The following is an 18,409-nucleotide window of genomic DNA, read 5'->3' on the forward strand; positions in this document are numbered from 1 at the left end:
ACGTCGATATTATCTGCAGCACGGCATGACAATTTCAAGTGTTGTGCAATTTCTAACATATAACGCGACAATAGTCAGAAACATTTTATGAGTGACCTGTTGTCGCCTTACTACCGTGATTGGGGCAGGACAGTGCCCAATGTTAGTGCCCAATGTTAGTGCCCAATGTTAGCCCAGTGCTAGTCAACACTAATGTGTTGACTATGTGCATTTTTATTTTTTCTATGTACACACATGTGTGTGTAAAATAGTTCAGAAATGACACTGAATGTGTTGAATTGCCTTTGACACAGCAGTGTGTTAAAAAAAATGACACATTAATTCTAGGAGTGTAATACTTTTACAAACACTATGGTAATAATATGCATTCATTATGACAATATCATACTATTATAGGAGTGTTCTATAGTGTGTTCAAAAAACAACTACAGAAACACTAAATATTATACTACAGTAGTACTATTTAAAATAATATAGTCTTAATACAGAAACACCAAAAAAAACACTATGGTAATACTTTTACAAACACTATATAATAATATGCATTCACTATGACAATATCATGCTATTACTATAGGAGTGTTCTATAGTGTGTTCAAAAAACAACTACAGAAACACTAAATATTATACTATAGTTATACTATTTAAAATAATATAGGAATACTACAAAGATCTAGATATAGTATTACTATTGAAATATTATAGGGCTACTATAGCTAGTAAAATGGCACTAAAGAAAAGACTATAGTAATACGATAGCTGGTGAAAAATACTATAGAACTCTACAAACTTACTATAGGATACTATACAACTCTTATTGTATACTATAGTAATACTATAGTTCATTTTCGTAAGGATATCACGCCCTCTTGTTTGCAAACCTGTGGCCTGCTGCACATGTAGTAAAGCCATGTGACACAGTATGAAACCGTTGCAGCCCTTTGACCAGAGAGGTAACCTATTGTTTACAGTGAAACCTCATTCAAGTGCTGCTGCTCCAGTGTGGAAGAAAGAGAGGGTTGCCCACAGGAAAATGAATTCAGATATCCCGCAGTGAACAGCAAAATCATATGGGTAAGACTTAATTTGTATTTTTGTAGGAATATCGTATCAAGAATGAACATCTGTGTGCGTTTTACAATGTAACCTGCCCCTTCGTGACATATTTTCGGTATAATTATAGAGCTTACAGTTTTTTCTTAACTCCAGTAGAACTATAGTTAAGTGTCACTTGTTATTACAAATAATAATATTGGAGTTTAATTAGATTTACTTGTAAAATAAACACTGTCAACTGTCATCACTATCAGCCAATAGCGTCACTCCAATCGTTTGAATATTGAATATGACGTGCATTGTGATTGGCTAGAAAGAGGCGTCACATGTTGCGGAGACGTTACGCTGTCATGGTTACAATGAAAGACGCTTTGTGATCATGTTTGTGATCTCCACAGCGAGTGAATGGAGGCTGGTGGTGCGCTCGCTAGTTGCCATATGGACTATTGAATCACGGCAGGGAGATATTGCCTTGTATGTTTACGAAATGGACGTGTAATGTATACAATGTAAACTTTTGGACGTTAAGCAGCGTGAATGAAAGTACGTCGGAGTTTTTCTGGAACTTTTCACCGCTGAGAAAGGTAATTAAAAAAGTTGTCCGTACAAACCCTCATTGTAGCGCGAGCTTCGGGGTTAGCGTAACATTGGTTTAAGATTTGCTATTTTGAACTGTATTAAAAACCAAGAAGCCACTAAGCTTCGTCAGGTGTTTCCGGTGTTTGAACATGTTTAACTCATGTGGTGAGTTGAGTATTTGAACATTTAAAAACAGTGGTTGACCAAAACCATAAAAAAATCTGGTTGTCATTTCGTGTTGCTGGTGAGTAGGAAGCCAGCTGGCACTGTTTGGGGGAGTGGGTGTGGGGGTGGCCCCTCTGCAAGCTGTGTAGGGACATAACAGCTTTCTGTGTCTTATCTCTGACAGATAATTGCTAAAGTAAGATTGATAATGATTTTTTATTTCATTTAAGTAAGAGTTTAAGATGAGCTTAAGATACACTATGATTCATTTTGATGTTGGCTTTAAAGTGTGTGTGCGTGTGTGCGTGTGTGTGTGTGTGTGTGTGTGTGTGTGTGTGTGTGTGTGTGTGTGCGTGCGTGCGTGCGTGTGTGTGTGTGTGTGTTGCAAAGTTTATTTGATATTCTGTTTTTTTTCACAAATAGTCTTATTACAAGATGTATTAATAATACAAAATAACTTCATAATAATCTTAATATACTATGTAATGTAAAGGTGGAAATATGAGGTCTTTCTTTGATAAATCTTCTACCATTTTTATTCTTGAATATTAGTTTAGGGTGATTTTTGAGCAGAAAAGGTTACATTTACTAGTTATAGTCGTATCAAAGGTGACGATTTCCTTCTTTATTTATTGTAAAATATCTGTAAACTAAATATCTTTGTTTTGTCTTTTGGACATTATATCTGCAAACTGGTTTTATGTGTGTTTTCACTATTTTGACAACACCAAACTCAGTTAATTGACCAGGAATTTGGCAGATTAAGTAATAAATAGTAATAAGCGACTAGTGTCACTGCACTAGTATAATGCTTTACATTTGTATTTCATCACAATGTTTCTCTGTTGAAAGCCGATAAGAAACTGAACTACTGTGCAATCCTGTGTGATAATTCTTCAATTCTAGATTTTTGTGTAATTCCATGTATGTGAAACAAACAGCTTTTCAATTGTGTATCTTTTTTTGCCCACTGTGTAGGATGACGACAACACAATAGTGCTGGCAACGTGCATGTGTTTCAATTCCCACACGCTGGGCACCCTACAGCAAAGATGAGGATACAGGGACAGCCCGAGGGCGCGAGGAGGCGTCTGGATTTAAATGCAGCCGGGGATCTGAGGGGCGTGGAGCTCATACGTGGACGAGCAGGATATGGCTTTACTATCACGGGGCAGAGGCCATGTCTCCTAAGTGGCATCCTGGAGGGAAGCCCTGCTGACCTAGTGGGACTCAAACAGGGGGATCACATCATGGCCATCAATGGAACTGACGTGTCCACTGCTTTGCATGAGGCGGTGGTGCAGTTGATTGGCAGCTGCAAAGGACCCCTGCAGTTAGTGGTGCATGTTGCAAGCCGAATGATGGGGAACCCCATTCTTAATGACGCAAAATTTGGGATTGCCCAGAAAAATGGTATGTTCCAAAAGGCAGGTGTTCTCCGCACTATCTCATATGATTCAAGCAACTCCTCCTTCAACCCATGTCAGGCTATCAGCCCCAGACAGAGGCCGGTGTCAGAGCCTGATATGTCCCAATGGTCACAGCAGTGGAACTCTTTAGCTGCGCAGCAAAAAGAGGACATGTCCAGAGTGGCGGACACAGACTCTGTGTTTACAGACACAGAAGAAAATATTTCTGACTGGAGTATGTTAAACATGACCTTGGTGGTGGGCTATCTGAGCTCCACAGAGCTTATTTTGAACACTACAGGGTCAGAGGAGGACTGTTTGAAAGCCATTCGGGAGCGAATACGACTGTTGGGAACAGAGCAGAACACCCACACTCTGGTGATGATGAAAGTCATGTATGACTGTATTCGACTTTGTGACGACGCAGGAGCTGTTTTGGCAGCCTTTCCTGCTGAGAACCTGGTTTTAGGGGCTGTGTGTGCCGAAGACCCACGTTTTTTCTGCCTGGTCACCACAGCACACATAATAAATGGGCGTGTGCCAGAGGGCGTTCCTCTGCGGGCTTCCTGCCATGTTTTCTTCATCGACCCAGAGCTGGGGAACCATGAGGACCATACGGGCATTGCTGGACGCTTTGCCTTCGATTGCACTTCAGATCCAGACGCCTTGGGGTGCCTGGAATTCCCTCAGACCCCCCAAGATGTTCTCCACTTTGTCACAGTCCTGTACAGTGACCTGGGGGAGGCTGTGGAGAGGCTTCGGGTGAAACTGGACGTGGAGGGTCAGCAGCAAGCCAAGGAAGAGGGAAGTAATGGCAAAGAAGGCAGTGCTAGTAGCAATGGGGACAGTGGAATTGAAAATGCGTCCCCCCCTGAGGAAATAGCGGACAGGGATTTCCCCTCTGCAATCCAAAGCCCCCCTGGGGCCACCCTCCCCAGCTGTCCATGGGATTATCCTCTAGCTGAAGACCTCACCCCAATAAATCTCTCCAAGAATGGCGAAAAACTGAATCCAGAGAACAGTGCCAGCACACATTCCCTTTCTGAGTCACTACCTGGCCCTGATTCTCTTCATAGATTTTATGGGGGTCCCCCGCCCAGACTGGAGTTCCAGTTCAAGCCCCCACCACCTCCTCTGCCTTCGGGTAAAAAATCGAACTCCTTTGTAGACCCGCTCAGAGGAAGCCAAAGGTGGTGGCCAAAGGCAAAGTGGCCCAAAGTCCTCCACGGTGAGGCGGACCCTCAGGTGACCAACAACTGGTCCTCAAGCATAAGCTTGGGCTCCGGGACCAATAACCTGCCCCCCCCCATGAGCCAGATCCCCTCAGACAGGTACTGCTCAGCAGAGGTCATGATGCTCCCTCCCAGAGAGGAATGGACCAAAATGTTTCTCGACCAGAGGGAGAAACAGCAGAAAAACCATAATACCAAAAATGTGAGTAACAACTTTTATTTTTGTATTTACTGTAAAACAAACATTTCGAAACAAGAAAAGTTGATCAGGTTTGCCAGTGATCTCTGTGCTCAAAATAAGTTGATCTCAGCCCCTTAAAAATAATAACATATTAATTAACTATTAACGGTTGCAAATGTCAACTGGTTGTAACTAGTTAAACTAAACAGAGTTTTTTTGTTGGTCTTGTTTCTCTGAGAAGTCTAAAAATATATTTGAATTAATCAGAACAAAGGCAAGAGTAGAAAGTCTAACAAGAACAGGATTTTGCGGCGCAGCAATACATTTGATCTGCTTACTGTTCTGTTAATCCTCTTGGGAAAACATAAGGGTGTCAACATTGTGGTCAAAATGAATGACTTGATTGACATAATCCAGTTGGTCGGTGCCAAAACAGCGTAAACAATAACATATATTAGTAGATGCTCTGCTATCTTTGCTGCAGTTAAAAAAATGAAAATATTATGGGTAGACTCATGTTTTGATTATATTAGGAAACGTTTACCCCTCTCAATTGTCCTTACCGCAAAATAGATTTGTGACTTTAGAATTTTGAAAACTGACTCTTATAATACTGTATCTATCTGTATTTCTCTGCTCTGCGTTATTGGAAAATCCTGACACACAGTGACACGAAATAGTTCCATTGTAGGACATCTGTTTCTGTACTTCATTCACGTTCAACACAGCGACACAGGAAGTATTAAATGGTCACACGGAGTTGAGTTTCCAGACACCGAGGGGGTGTAAGTACGCCTGGCTCTAGTGAAACCTAAAACGAAATACAATCCCACTTTTTCAACGGTCAATTGGTGCCGAGTGTGAAATGAACGCAGAAAGCACCTGTTTTGAGTCAATGATGTCATTGTCAGAAGTGTGCAGAGGGAGGGATTTTGTTTCTGCCCACAAGATGGCCCTGTGTGTCCATGTAGACCTGGACATGTGGCTCCCTCAGTAAATCAAGATCAGTATGCTATGCACGCAGCGTCTCTAAACGTGTTTATTTCTGCTAATGGGGTAAATGTAATTCATTAGCAGGTATGCAAATAGGGCTGCATCTTGTAGGAAAACAATGACTTAATTGTGATTATATTGAATGATGTTGAAGTTTCAGTGTTTGAGGGAATGATATTTTTTCATCTGTATCAGACACAGATTTTTTATTCAGTCTGTTGAGTGCTATTTGAAACTTACAAACTGAAATACTTAATTTATATATTTTTTATATTTTACTTGACCAATTATTGTACTTACTGCCATCTTGATAACATTTTAATCAACAGACATATTTTTGTAAATATAGCCAGTGCAATTAGGGTCACAGTCAGCTGAAAACCTTTATTGTTTTAAATACACCTTACAGTTTTTAATGTTGTTTTTTCTCCCCTTGAAGTAAGTATTTGGCCTGTGTTTATAAATCAGAAGCAGATTGCATCCCTGTCCCCTCAGCTTGCATTAGATCAGAGAGGAGACAATCTCGCTCAGGAAGCCAGGCAAATTACAGAGTAGAGCCCATGTCATGCAGCGGTAATTATCTGCAATTCTTAAACTCCCTTTCAAACATTAGACACGGCCTCTCCAATCATAGGAATAGCAGAGGCTGGTGAAAGGCAGAAACACATGGTTCTGTTCCGACTGTCTGACTGCCAAATAAGTTCTTGTGTCTCTATACTTTTTGAAACAGGGTTGTATATGTTCAGATGAACTTAATATGACCAATCTGCATGTTGTCAGAGAGAGATGTTATCATGAATGCACATCTTTAGCGAGGAAATCTGTCAAATCTAGTGAAAAAATGCAGAATTCCAAACCATGTTCTTCAATACCAACAAACTTCAAAGTCTACGTTTGGTTATAGTTACATTTTCCGTCACTACCATCTTTCATTATTCAGACTACAGTCATAAAAGCATAGTTAACACTTAATATGTCTTGAAGGTAAAATGTGACTTTTTGAGATATGTAACTAAATGCTAATGCTACAGAACACTTATGAGTGAAGAACATTATATTTGCACAATATTTTCTAAATGATTCCATGTTGTCCTTTTTGCTATCCTTTAGTGAGATGCATTATGGAGGAGTTATAAGCAATACAAATATAATTTAATGTTATTAAATTGAATTGAATTCCCCTAATTTGGACCTATTATTGTAGGCTGAGACATTAACTGGGGGTAGGCAAGATCCAAAAATACAAAAATAAAGATTTAAAGAATGAGGGTGTGTGTATTAGTCTTTCTGTCTTACACTTGTGTCTCCTTTATCCTCATAGGTCTCCAGGTTTTGGGGTATGGGTGTTAACCGTGCATCTAAACGCCGCTCTGTCAAACGGCTCAGCCTGGCAAGATCCCTGGATGACCTCGAGGTAAGCACTATGTTTGTATTGTATTTGTTTCCCTAGAGGTTTGAATACAGACAACTGGGTTGCTGTCCAATTGTCTGCTGCAAGCTCAATAAAGCAACACATACATTATATAAATAGACACATTATTCAAAACAAAGCCATATCCAAAATACACACAATTCTATTTTAGAGTAAAGCAAAAGAAAAAAAGACTTCCTGCAGGATTTGCTCAACATCTTTTCAAACAGCTGACGGTAGAATAAAAAGCAAGGAAAATGCCTGGTAATCTTCCTCATTTTTGGGATGGTTGGGATTCCTCTTCCTTCACTCTCCTCCTCCGTGACTCGCCATGACCATGTAATCTTGTAAACCATGTAAACAGCTTGATTGGCGAGATCGATAGCTATCGTAGTGGAAGCTCTACTGGTAGACCCATCTCTACCATCCCATGGTGTATCCTGTCATGTCGCTGCAGTAGTTAATGCACTTCCCTTTTGCCATAAATAGAGCCTTCATTTTCCCAGGAGATAGTACCCATCGGTTGACAGAAGTGCGTAGGGAAAGTTATACTTGTCCAGAATCTAAATGCTGATGATGTCATATATCGTAATGATGACGTGTGTGTTCCCACTTCAACAAAATGTATTGGAAAACCATCATGTGACATTACTGTCTCCTATTACTGTGGACATTCAGTTGAATAACCCCCCCCCCCGCCCCTTTCTCATTCTGCACAACTTTTTTTTACCTTTCATTTCCGCTGCTTTGAACTCTGCGTTTTGCTGCTGCACTTGTGGCATGAGTGGGGGGGGGGGGGGGGCTCACAAAGTGGTCTTTGTGTGGACCAGAGGCGTGGTCCTGCTTGTTTGGCCTCGCTAATGAGCACTGCTGCACGCATGAATATCGTGCTCATAATAAAGCCGCGGTCTCTTCGTGCACGCATTACTCATGCACACTGATTCAGATTCACAGAAAACACAAGCACCAGTGGTCCCACATCTCATAATTGCTCCGAAACAGACACAAAAACAAACCGTACTGTATTTGTATACCTACGCATTAGTCACAGACACGCCCGCAGACCACTCATTGTACTCAGGTTGGTCACACACTAAACAGAACTGTTGCTGAAAAGCTCCATATTGAGTGCAGGCCTGCCCCATGCTCAGCTGCAGGAATAAAGATGGCTATAAAAGGTTGTGACAGCTGCACAACACAACTGTTAGGCTTCATTTCAATGTGGGTTTACGCAATAATTCTCCACCGTATCTGGACTGTACATTGACATTTTATGAAACTTGCGTGGGCTACTTTTTTCGTGTCTTCTTAAACAAGTTTTGATTTGTTTATGTGCTCCAAGTCGCTTAATGTACACAGTTCACTTTACAATCTTTTTCCATCTCATTATATTTAGTTGCTATGGTTATGTCTTCCCAGCACTTGCAAATATGCATCTAGCGAGAGTATAATTACCCCTCACTTCACAATCATCCCTACCAACTGATGCAGCTGTTTTCCACAAATGGTTTTACTTTTAAAACGTAAAGAACTGCTTCGGGCTGTAATCAGTTTTCTTCCTCACACAACAATTTGAGCAAACTCTCATTGGCTGGGCAGAAGGTGGGATGCTTCACACTTGTTCTATTGTGTTATTCTTCTCTAATTGTGATACCTGGACTTCACACAGAAGCTGCTATGACAGGCCCAGGCTGGTCTCACATGTTTCTGTAAGTGTCAGTATTGGAGAAATAAAAGCCACTGGCCTTTTAAGTGCGATGGTGGGTAACAGGATTTCTGTACATTATCATGCTTGGACATGTTGGCTACCGAAAAAATGGCCAATAGACTGACTTTTAAGCTTAGTTTGGGCATTAATGCTTCATAAAAAGTTGAATGATGTTGTCTACTTAATGAACATTAGTGTTGTATTGAACTGGACTTGGATTGGGATGCTGCTATAATTATTATTCCTATGAGGGGAATTTAGGCATACATTGTTAGAACTAGGGCTGCTCAATTAATCGTATTTTAATTGCAATTACGATTTTTGTTTGCAACGATTATGAAAACAACATCATCGAAATAAAACGATTTTTTTTTAAAATGGTTTTTCAGTTGAATTATACTTAAAGTGCAGGGTAATTAACTGTTTAAAACATACTGTTCACGTTTTCAAAGTAAATGGATAATCGTTTTTAATAATCGTGATATCAATTATTGACCCAAATAATCGAGATTATGATTTTTGCCATAATCGAGCAGCCCTAGTTAGAACTGGCTTTTTAAACGATGTAGCTGTATAATCTTATCATTCTCAACAGGTTTTGTAAATATGCATTGAGCAAGCTAGAATTATTGCTAATTGGTGGAAGTTTATCTTGGTCACAAAACCCCATTTTATAAAATAAACAGAAGAATGTTTAACTGTCTTGTGCAAGGTAAACACACATTTTTAAAACACTAGTAGGGATCCATTTCTGTACAGTTACACATTACTGCTGTGCAAACAAAGGTGTCTACTGTTTGTTTGAACTGAGCCGTATCAACTGCCGCTGTTGAAACAGTCAAGAGAGAAGTTCAACATCCCTGCAGGGCGTAAGACAAACTGTTTTGATAACGATCCTTTCAGTTGGTTTTGTAAAAGGATTACATCTTATGTCCCGATGGAGATATTTCACTGACAGAAAGATGTGTCTTTCTCGTGGACACTATGTAACTATTAGGAGTGTCACAATATATTCTAAATTGAAAATAAATCAAAATTAGCTTTACATTTTGATGATAGAAATAAAAAAGAGGATTTATACTCACCTTTCAGATTTATACTCAGCTGATATATATTCAGACTACATCTATTGGAGTAGTGCTGTTTATGGCATTTTACTGGGGCTATCCTGGTAATACCACCATTGGGGATGTTTAATGGTTGTTAAAGGCAATTGGATCCTCACCTAGCACTTGCCCTTGGGCTCTTGTTTCAGGGGCAGAGCTTCACCCTGGGTTCAGGCTCAGAGCTTTGATGGTGCACTTCTAAAAGCCCCTGCTACAGCAAACTAATATATCCAATGGCATCACCAATGATGTTCTTAAAACAACTTCTATGCAGCAACGGGCAGGAAATAGAAGCCGGATATTGAACTTCTGGCTGTGCTCTAGTTCAGGGATAATAGAGATAATGAACAATCCACCTATCAAGCATGAACTACTCTAAGCCGTTTAACAACTCCTTGCTTCAACATATAGTGATGACGAACTGGAAGAGTAGAAGTTGTTGGTTTTCTGCAGCACTCTAACATCGATATTGGTATGAATGCTGGTCTGAGAGACTGTTCCCATGACGGTACGTGATAAGCTGGCATTAAGTGCTGGCATCTGGACTCACAAGGACGCCGTGAAGATATTTTGGAGTTCGCCGTCAGTGCTCAGGGCAGACCCTCGTGGATAACCTCTGCATCTGGCCTCGCTGCATGTTGTGGACGAGCCCAGAACAATTTGGACACGTGCGGCCGTGTTGCTTTTTCCATGGTCTGCGGTGTGCGTCACAGCGGCTGGAGCAGGAATGAGCGAATGCATGTTATTTCTCTTCACATTACAAAGGCTCAGAAACGTAGCTTTTGCATTTTGCACACCAATTCGGCACAGCATATGCAATCTTGTGCTTCTTAATGCGTTTCCATTAGTTTTTCTGGTTCAGTAGAGGGGGAAACTGCTGTACAATTCTGAGTTGGTGCTGATTGGCCTGCCCTGCATATGTTATGAATAATGTTTTGACTGTCAGATTGCCCTTGTGTTTGGGCATGTACAGTATAAGAATGTGGTTCTTTGTAGCTCCAAGCACTCCACTAAGAGCCTATTTCTTACTAATTACATAAACAGATGCTTTGCGCCCTGATAGAGTTCACCTTTTACAGAGGTGACACGATTAGCAAGCTGCTGTTTCGTGCAACAGTTGCTTTAAGAATGTTGTTTTATTACTATGGTGGTTGTTGCCTGCTTGGAAATGTTTGGACACCTTTTCCTCTCTCCTCTCCTCTGAGGTGTGGAGACATTATCTCTTGTTTGCACGCCTACGGGTGATAGATCTATCTTGTGGGCGTAGCACAAAACCAAGAGAAGCCATGAAGACACAGGGAAAGAGGAGGAATTTACAGCAAAGGGAGAGGGAGGGAGAAAGAGAGAGAGAGAGGGGAACCGGCAGCAGAGGAAGAGAGAGGGAGCTTCTGAACTCCCAGTAGCTGTCAGGATATTCAGCTCTCCTGCGCGCTCTCTCCTCCCCCGTTGAGCTCTGTCTCCACACTGCATGCACCGACTCACACACGCGCCGCGGAGCTCCAGCGGATGGATTGGTTTACACACAGAAGGCGTGTGGAGCTGCGCTGAGGACAAGCCAAACACACGCGCCATACATGGAGCAAACTTTGACTCTCAACTCTGTAAGTCTTGCGATGAAATCCCAGATTATTTGGTCTGTCTTCACTTCTCTCCTGTTCTGGCGGTGCCATCCTCATCTTCCTCCGGCAACCGTTACTTACTCCGTCTTTGGGCTCTTTGTAGCTCCTGTTGTAGCCTTTGAGCGGCATACAGTGGTTAGCTTGTGTGGTCTGTCAGAGGAATGTTTTGACCGGTGCCAGCTGAACTCTCATGTGCTGCATGACACACACTGCGCTGCTCTATACAGCAAAATGTGGTCCAGCATCTATATCAGGGTGCACGCTGACTTTAAATTAGACGTTGGACTAAAAGGGTTTTGTGAGGCAACCCAGGATTATTCTTGTAAACTGCACATCAAGGGTCGCTCGGGCCTTTGATTGAAGTGTGCTTAGTTGTGATCCCCCTGAGAAGTGACCCTTTTTGCAATCACTTTTGGCATTGAGAGAAATCCTGAGGGGAACAGAGATAAAATGACATGATCAGCGAACATGCACCCGCATTGCATTTTGCCGTGATGATCATGTAATAGCAGCAGTTTAGTTTGAAGTTGAAATGGTTGCCTGTGGTTTTGCCTTGCCCTTGTTGGCTTTGTGCAGGCTTGTACCCGCTCTGATTCACCAGCTCTATTATTCACTTATCTCAAAAATTCCTCTTTTTTTTTACTGCATATTGCTCACACAGTAAAGAAACAGCCATATCCAAGCAACAAAATATATCCACTTGCCAGTCGGATCATGACTATAATTAATATTCTAATAGCTGCTAAAATTAGACGCCATACTTCATTACATAAATTCTTCCCGCTTTTTTTTTATGCGGGTGAGCAGGAATACTGTGTTCCTGGGGATTAGCTGTAGAGGCAGGAGAACACGACGCGCTTTTATCTGGCTGACATCACATGGCCAGTGCTGGAGTGTGGGTGGACAGTTGCGCTCACGAAACGTGTCCTCAGGCTAGCATTATAGGATGTAAAGACTAAACAGCCTGACGTTTTCTAAATGTCTTCACTACGGTTCCTTTTTCTTTTTCTCCCCGCACAAGGTTTTAATGCAATTACAGAGACTTGTCTCTCCGAACCCACCGAATGGAAAAACTATATTTTAACACGACAAAACTTGAGTAGAAGTTATTTAACTGCCCAGCTGCTCCGAGTATGAATATGCCAATAAATGGATGACCAGATGCGGCTGTGGTTGCTGAGTTTGCTGTTTGACCAAAATGCGACCACGGAAAACACCCGCTGCCTCGCCATCTCTGGACGAACGCGCACTGCAGCACTAAAGTTGGCTGTTGCCACACCAACGCCATGACATCATCTATCAACATTCAGGATTATTACGTTTTTTTTTTGTTCACAATACAGCTTTTCATTATCCCCGTGTTGATTGACTTTAGGAAAGAGTGTCTGAACAAGTAGGTCTACAAAACTTCTAGAGGTGATTCATTCCCCACACACTGTTTACTTCCTCAATCGTACTATTATTAAATGTCTCTGCTTCACTGAAAGGGAGCCTACTGCCAAGGGTGTGGAGGTTACTCAACGAGGGACGGCTTTAGAAGCGCCAAAGTCTTGTATCACCTCCCTGGTAACAGTTAAGACATGTCTAGGATTATACTTCCCACGTGTAACTTAGACCACACCAGGGCGCGTTTGCTTCATGTCCTGGGCAAGATGGCTTGTCTTGTCTTGGAGAGGATTGCAGGGAAAGTGAATGAAGTTGGTATCTTTCTGATCTTGTCCCAAAGCCTTGTCTACTTCGCACCGTGGAATACATAAACATGATTTGTTGGGGCGGCCAAGTTACTCTCCTTGTGATTTTGTGAAGGATTTGGTTTGGCACTCTACCGCTTTGGCAGTCTAAACACAAACTTTCCCTCGTGAACTTTTTCCATAACCTCTTCATCCTTTGGTCAACTGGAAATATGATATGTCTGTTTACATAGCTTGGGTTTTGCATGACCTCACTTCTTTAGGTTGAGTAAAATGCTACACATTGTTCATGTTTTGACCTTCGGCTGGATATTTCTTAAGGCTGTTGAATAAAAAGGTTGCCTTGAAATGCAAATCAGAATTTAAGCAAAAGGCAACATATGATAGAATAATTGCAGATATACGTAAATCAGAAAGATCCCAAGTTACACTTTTTCACATTTTTGGCCATTGTTATGATTTGTCCCCATGCCAAATACCCATGGAGACATATGCCACCCTATAGCCCTGAGCATAGAGGGATGAATAAAAGCCCAAATCACCTTCTTTTCTTTCCCAGTCTCCCTCAACCATCTCAGGTTCCCTGCATGACCAAACAGATTAACAGCGGGGGTGTAAGGTCAGTAGGACTTACACAGGAAGTAAACAATTATGCCAGTTTCTTGTTATTGGCAACCTAAAGCCTTGTGAGTTTCCTGTAGGCAGAAATTCAATCATATCTCGGCCTTATCATCGCACAACAAATGTACCCAGGCCCCAAGACTTTTGAAAACACTGTACACAGAGCTGTAAGATGTTTTGCGTGCAAAACTCACTGGGCTAATTACAAGTGTCTGGTTTCAGGTTGGAAAGTCCATTCTGGTGTTTTTTATGGAAAAGAAAGAGAGCGCTAAAAGGGTGTGGTGGTATCTTATGTGGTTTACCCACCTCAAGCCCTCCAGGCTGAGCGCGGCCCTTTCACCGTGATAATAAATTAAGATGGGAGGGTTTGTGGTCGCTGGAAGTTTCCCTCTCTGAAGTAATTCTATTTTAGTTTAGCCTTATAAATCTTCTGTTTGTCTGTCACTCATTTTATATGCAGCATTTCCTCCAAACTAGCATTTTTACTTCGACACAACAAAGGGAGTTATGTTCAGAATTCACATTGTCGTCATATGTTGGAAAAGACTCATTCTGATATTTGTTAAAGTGTCAGCGTTCCTGACCCTGCGAGAAGTAGGGCAGCAGAGAGGAAAAAGGTAAACAACTCCACCCATAGGAATGCTAGCACTCCCTGTCAGCTTTTTATCAGCAACAAGTGGAGGACACACACACACACACACACACACACACACACCACACACACCGGTAGCACTGCACAATTCATAGTAATGCCACTTTAATCCACACTGGAGCGGAGCCGTTCCCATCTGCTGTGGCTGACGGGTTAGAGTTGTGGAGCCGGCAGTAGATTACAGCCGATAAAGGGGATTAAGAGATGAAACACATTGTGCCGGTGGCCTCTGTTTGCATGCGAATCACCCAGGTCTTTAAAGACATGGAGAACAACCCGTTTGTTAGCTGAGTGGACACTTAAAAGACCCCCCGGCTAAAGTCTGGACTCCCATGGCTCAGTTTCAGGGTCAAGGACCAGACATTTATCCACGAGGAATCATTTTACCGTGTGATTTAAAGATTGTTGTTTAATTGTTGGAATGGAAACCCCCCCTTTTATTGGATTAGTGTATAGATCAAACATGATTTAATCACAAATGCTGGCATCGGTTCGCATAATAATATGACACGCCTTTCCATCTGATTTGCTCAATCTGGAACATTTCAAAGGTTCAAATGTGAATCTAAACTAAGATGATCAAGTCTTTCTTATAAACAGTTGAATAGTCAGTGGTAAATGCTAGTTGTGTCAGATATCTGTATCGTTATGTTTTTTAAATGATAAAAAAACATACAGTTTTGGGTCAAATTGGAACCAGTAAATCCCTTGGCCAAAGCATTGGTTGATTAAATTACGCTTTTAAAGCTGAACTTGGTTTAAGCTTTTCAAATTAATATTATTGCATGTTTCTTTTTGCCATAATACCATTATACTTTGTATAAAATTGAAACCCCAAATGTCCATATTACATGCCTTCTACTGTCATGTTTTTCTTTGGTAAAAATCAAAAATCAAATAATTGTGTTACCCAGAACACGTGAAACTAAATCGAATCATTAATAAAGTGGAATTGGCCTGTCTAAGACTTTTTTAAGACACACTTTCGGAAAACAGAGTTCTCAATTAAGTAAGTTGCCTTTTTTAAATATGCTATAAAAATAGGTTGTGTTTCCTGAAGGAATTCAATATTTCCCAACTGTGATCTATGGACACATAGGAAATCTAAGGACACGCTAATTGTGTTCATGTTGTTTCCTGCCCTCCCTAGCATCAAATAAGCATGTTGATTGATGTTAGACTTGCTGTGACAAACAAGATTTCCCAAAGTTAAAAACACTGGATTCTCCCGTAACCGCTGAAAACTCAAACATGGCTATCTGTCTACACCATCTCCACTTAGAAATTGTCAAAGGAGTTTCAAAATTCCCCACATAAGTCTCTCCCCCACACTTCTTGCTTGGTTGAGAAAGAAATGTCTCTTCCATCTTATCAGTCACCGCACCCTTGCTCTTTTCTGCCTCAAAAGGAAGTCGACTCCATGCAAAACTCTTTCTTGATGTTATTGTCAGGGAATAGTTTGTCGTCTGTCACAGATAGCATCCCGAGGTTTTCCCCCCTCTCTCAGCCGAAGATTGCCTGGTGGAGAACTTGACATACAATCAGTTATATCTTGTGACAAGAAGTGTTCATTGTCGCTGTGTAGGAAAGTTTTCCAAATAGATTAAATCAAGTGGAGACTCACGTAAAACCCATTTACTTTGTGGCAGCATGCTCTTCAGTTAGCAACACTGAAGAAAAAAATAAAGAAGAGCTTCAGCCTGGAGGCGTTTTTAGTTTGAAGAGTTCCAACTTGCTTTTCTTGTGTTTGGTGCTTTTTAAATATGCTCACCTGGCTGCAGTAAACTCTCAGGGAGGTCAAAGGGCTTGAGTAGTCTATTCTGTGTCCTGTCATTGGTGACCACAATGATGGATGATTCATCTTTGCATCAGAAATAGCTTCATTTACTGGATTAACTTATCTGCATGATGAAGCATACCATCGAGCTTTTCTGTGCAGCAATTCAAGCGTGATGTATACATGACTCAATTATCTGAATTGTACAGTGTTTTAAATTAATGTACCATTTTGTACGAACAGGAAATGATTCCTCCACCAATGCGCTGATGGAGATCAATTGCTTTGGAGAGTTGCTGCCAATTCAAATTTCGAAAGAGAAAACAAGATGTTCCTTCAGCAATGTGATCTTTATTAAGGTTATTGTAGCTGATTCAGCGCTGTTTGCAAACAGTTCACATGTTTCCAGCTGTGAGTAGCTTCTGAATTTCTAACCCTAACCCTAGCTCTACAACAGCACAATTATGGCGCATTTCCACTACACGGCCTTGCTCGACCCCGCTCGGTATGGCTAGGCCTCGTTAGGCCTTGTTAGGACTGGCTCACTTTATGGCGTATTTCCATTACAGTTTAGTAGCTGGGGCAGTAACTATAGTAACGCAGTGTAGGCGGAGCCGTGACGTCATCTTCAATGAGAACCACAGAAAAACAACATCAGCCGTTAGCTGTTAGCACTCAAGCTCACAGCTCCTCATATCTGTTCAGAAACGAAGCAAAAGTGAAACAAGTACAAACCACAGACTGTCTGTGTCATGGCAAATACAGTCGCTGCTTTATTTTTGTCTGTAGGCCGTTGTTGTGAGTGTGGACGGTCGGAGCATACACTGCGTTAGCTTGGCCGATCTCCATTCAGAAAACACGCATTTTAAAAGGTTTTTTGCCTGCCGTCTGTCTGCAGACTTGTCAAAGCAATAATTCATGGTTTTTACTAACCGGTATCAGTATGTTGTTACTTCGGCATCATTTTTTAAACGTGTATTACAATTAAATCACGGTCAAATATGCTCATCTTGTTGTAGTTGTAGCCCCCTTGCCAGCGATTCTCTCTCTAGTTTAGCATACTCAGCCTGGTTGTTGGCCCGGAATGAACCTCGATTTTATGGGGCCAGAAAACTGTGAAATAGTACCTGCTAGCCGGTACTACGCTAAGTGGAAACACAACCAAAAACGGGCCCCGCACGGGTCGGCACGCTTAAAGCGAGCTCCGCGCTGTAGTGGAAATGCGCCATTAGACCCAATTTGGAGTAGTATACATGCAGAGCTTCTTTTTCTTTCTTTAGTTCTCATTATACATCAGACTAAGTTGTTATAGGATCATTTAAGGGCATGTTCAGTTTGTCTTTAGCTCAGCTCCTTCTTTGACTTAATTACAACTGACTAACAGTAGATTTGCGAAGGTTGTTTACTTAATTGTCTTACTTTATGATAACTAAAATCACACTCACAGGCAGCATAGGCTGAATCTTCACACATGTTTTGTTTGAGGAGAGGCTTTCCATATATGTGTCGTTATTTATGCATTTGTATATAGTACAGTGGTATTAGATATATTGCTGCAACCTAATGGAGTCATTTTCTATCACTCCATTTAGTGCTTTCACATAAATGGAAACAATTCCCTCCTGAGGGGGTTAAAAAGTTGTCGGTTATAGCTTAAGTTACGGTTAAAATCCCCACACGACAAATTCAGTAAATGCAATCATTGGAAGGCTTGTTGCGAAAAAAAGAATACCAAACCCCTATTTGGGAAGGACCATTATGGCAGCAAAAGCAGCAACCCCATGACCTGCCAATGGGCCCGCTTCAACACTCCAGAATCTTTGGTTTAATTCGCCCCAAAAAACCACCCGCAATCTCCCAAGCCTAGTCATTGCACCGTTCGAGTAATCAACACAGCCCATACACATCTGATAAACACGCAATTTACAAAGTGATAGATCATGGGAAAATCCAATTAAACCGGATAAATGTACCATGAAACCAACTGTTAATAAACACTGCATCGCATCCATTATTTACGGCAAAACGTAGTCCAAAGAATGCTAGCTCTTGTGCCACGGGGAAACCTCAGAATGAACCACCAATGCTTGAAGAATAACAGTCGGTCCAAAAACAGTCTGATTGTAGAGATTTTGCGAGAAATGTGGAGGCACAGCGCGGCAGCGGACACTGATGCCAGAATCATTTCTGCCGGTACATGAGCTAAATT

At 41.4% G+C, this 18,409-nt stretch overlaps 1 protein-coding gene across 1 annotated transcript in view; it reads left to right on the forward strand.

Annotated features, from left to right (window-relative positions):
- Positions 1 to 1,462: 1,462 nt before the first annotated feature.
- Positions 1,463 to 18,409, forward strand: part of rgs12a (regulator of G protein signaling 12a) — a 35,455-nt gene continuing 18,508 nt past the window's right edge. The window contains exons 1-3 of the mRNA XM_010779510.1: positions 1,463 to 1,640; positions 2,779 to 4,643; positions 6,937 to 7,029. Of these exons, the coding sequence (XP_010777812.1) occupies positions 2,853 to 4,643; positions 6,937 to 7,029 (1,884 nt within the window). The 5' untranslated portion in view covers positions 1,463 to 1,640; positions 2,779 to 2,852. The remainder of the gene's footprint in view (positions 1,641 to 2,778; positions 4,644 to 6,936; positions 7,030 to 18,409) is intronic.

Source organism: Notothenia coriiceps, unplaced genomic scaffold (assembly GCF_000735185.1).
Source record: "Notothenia coriiceps isolate Sejong01 unplaced genomic scaffold, NC01 NC01_scaffold00020311, whole genome shotgun sequence".
Taxonomy (NCBI): Eukaryota; Metazoa; Chordata; class Actinopteri; order Perciformes; family Nototheniidae; genus Notothenia; species Notothenia coriiceps.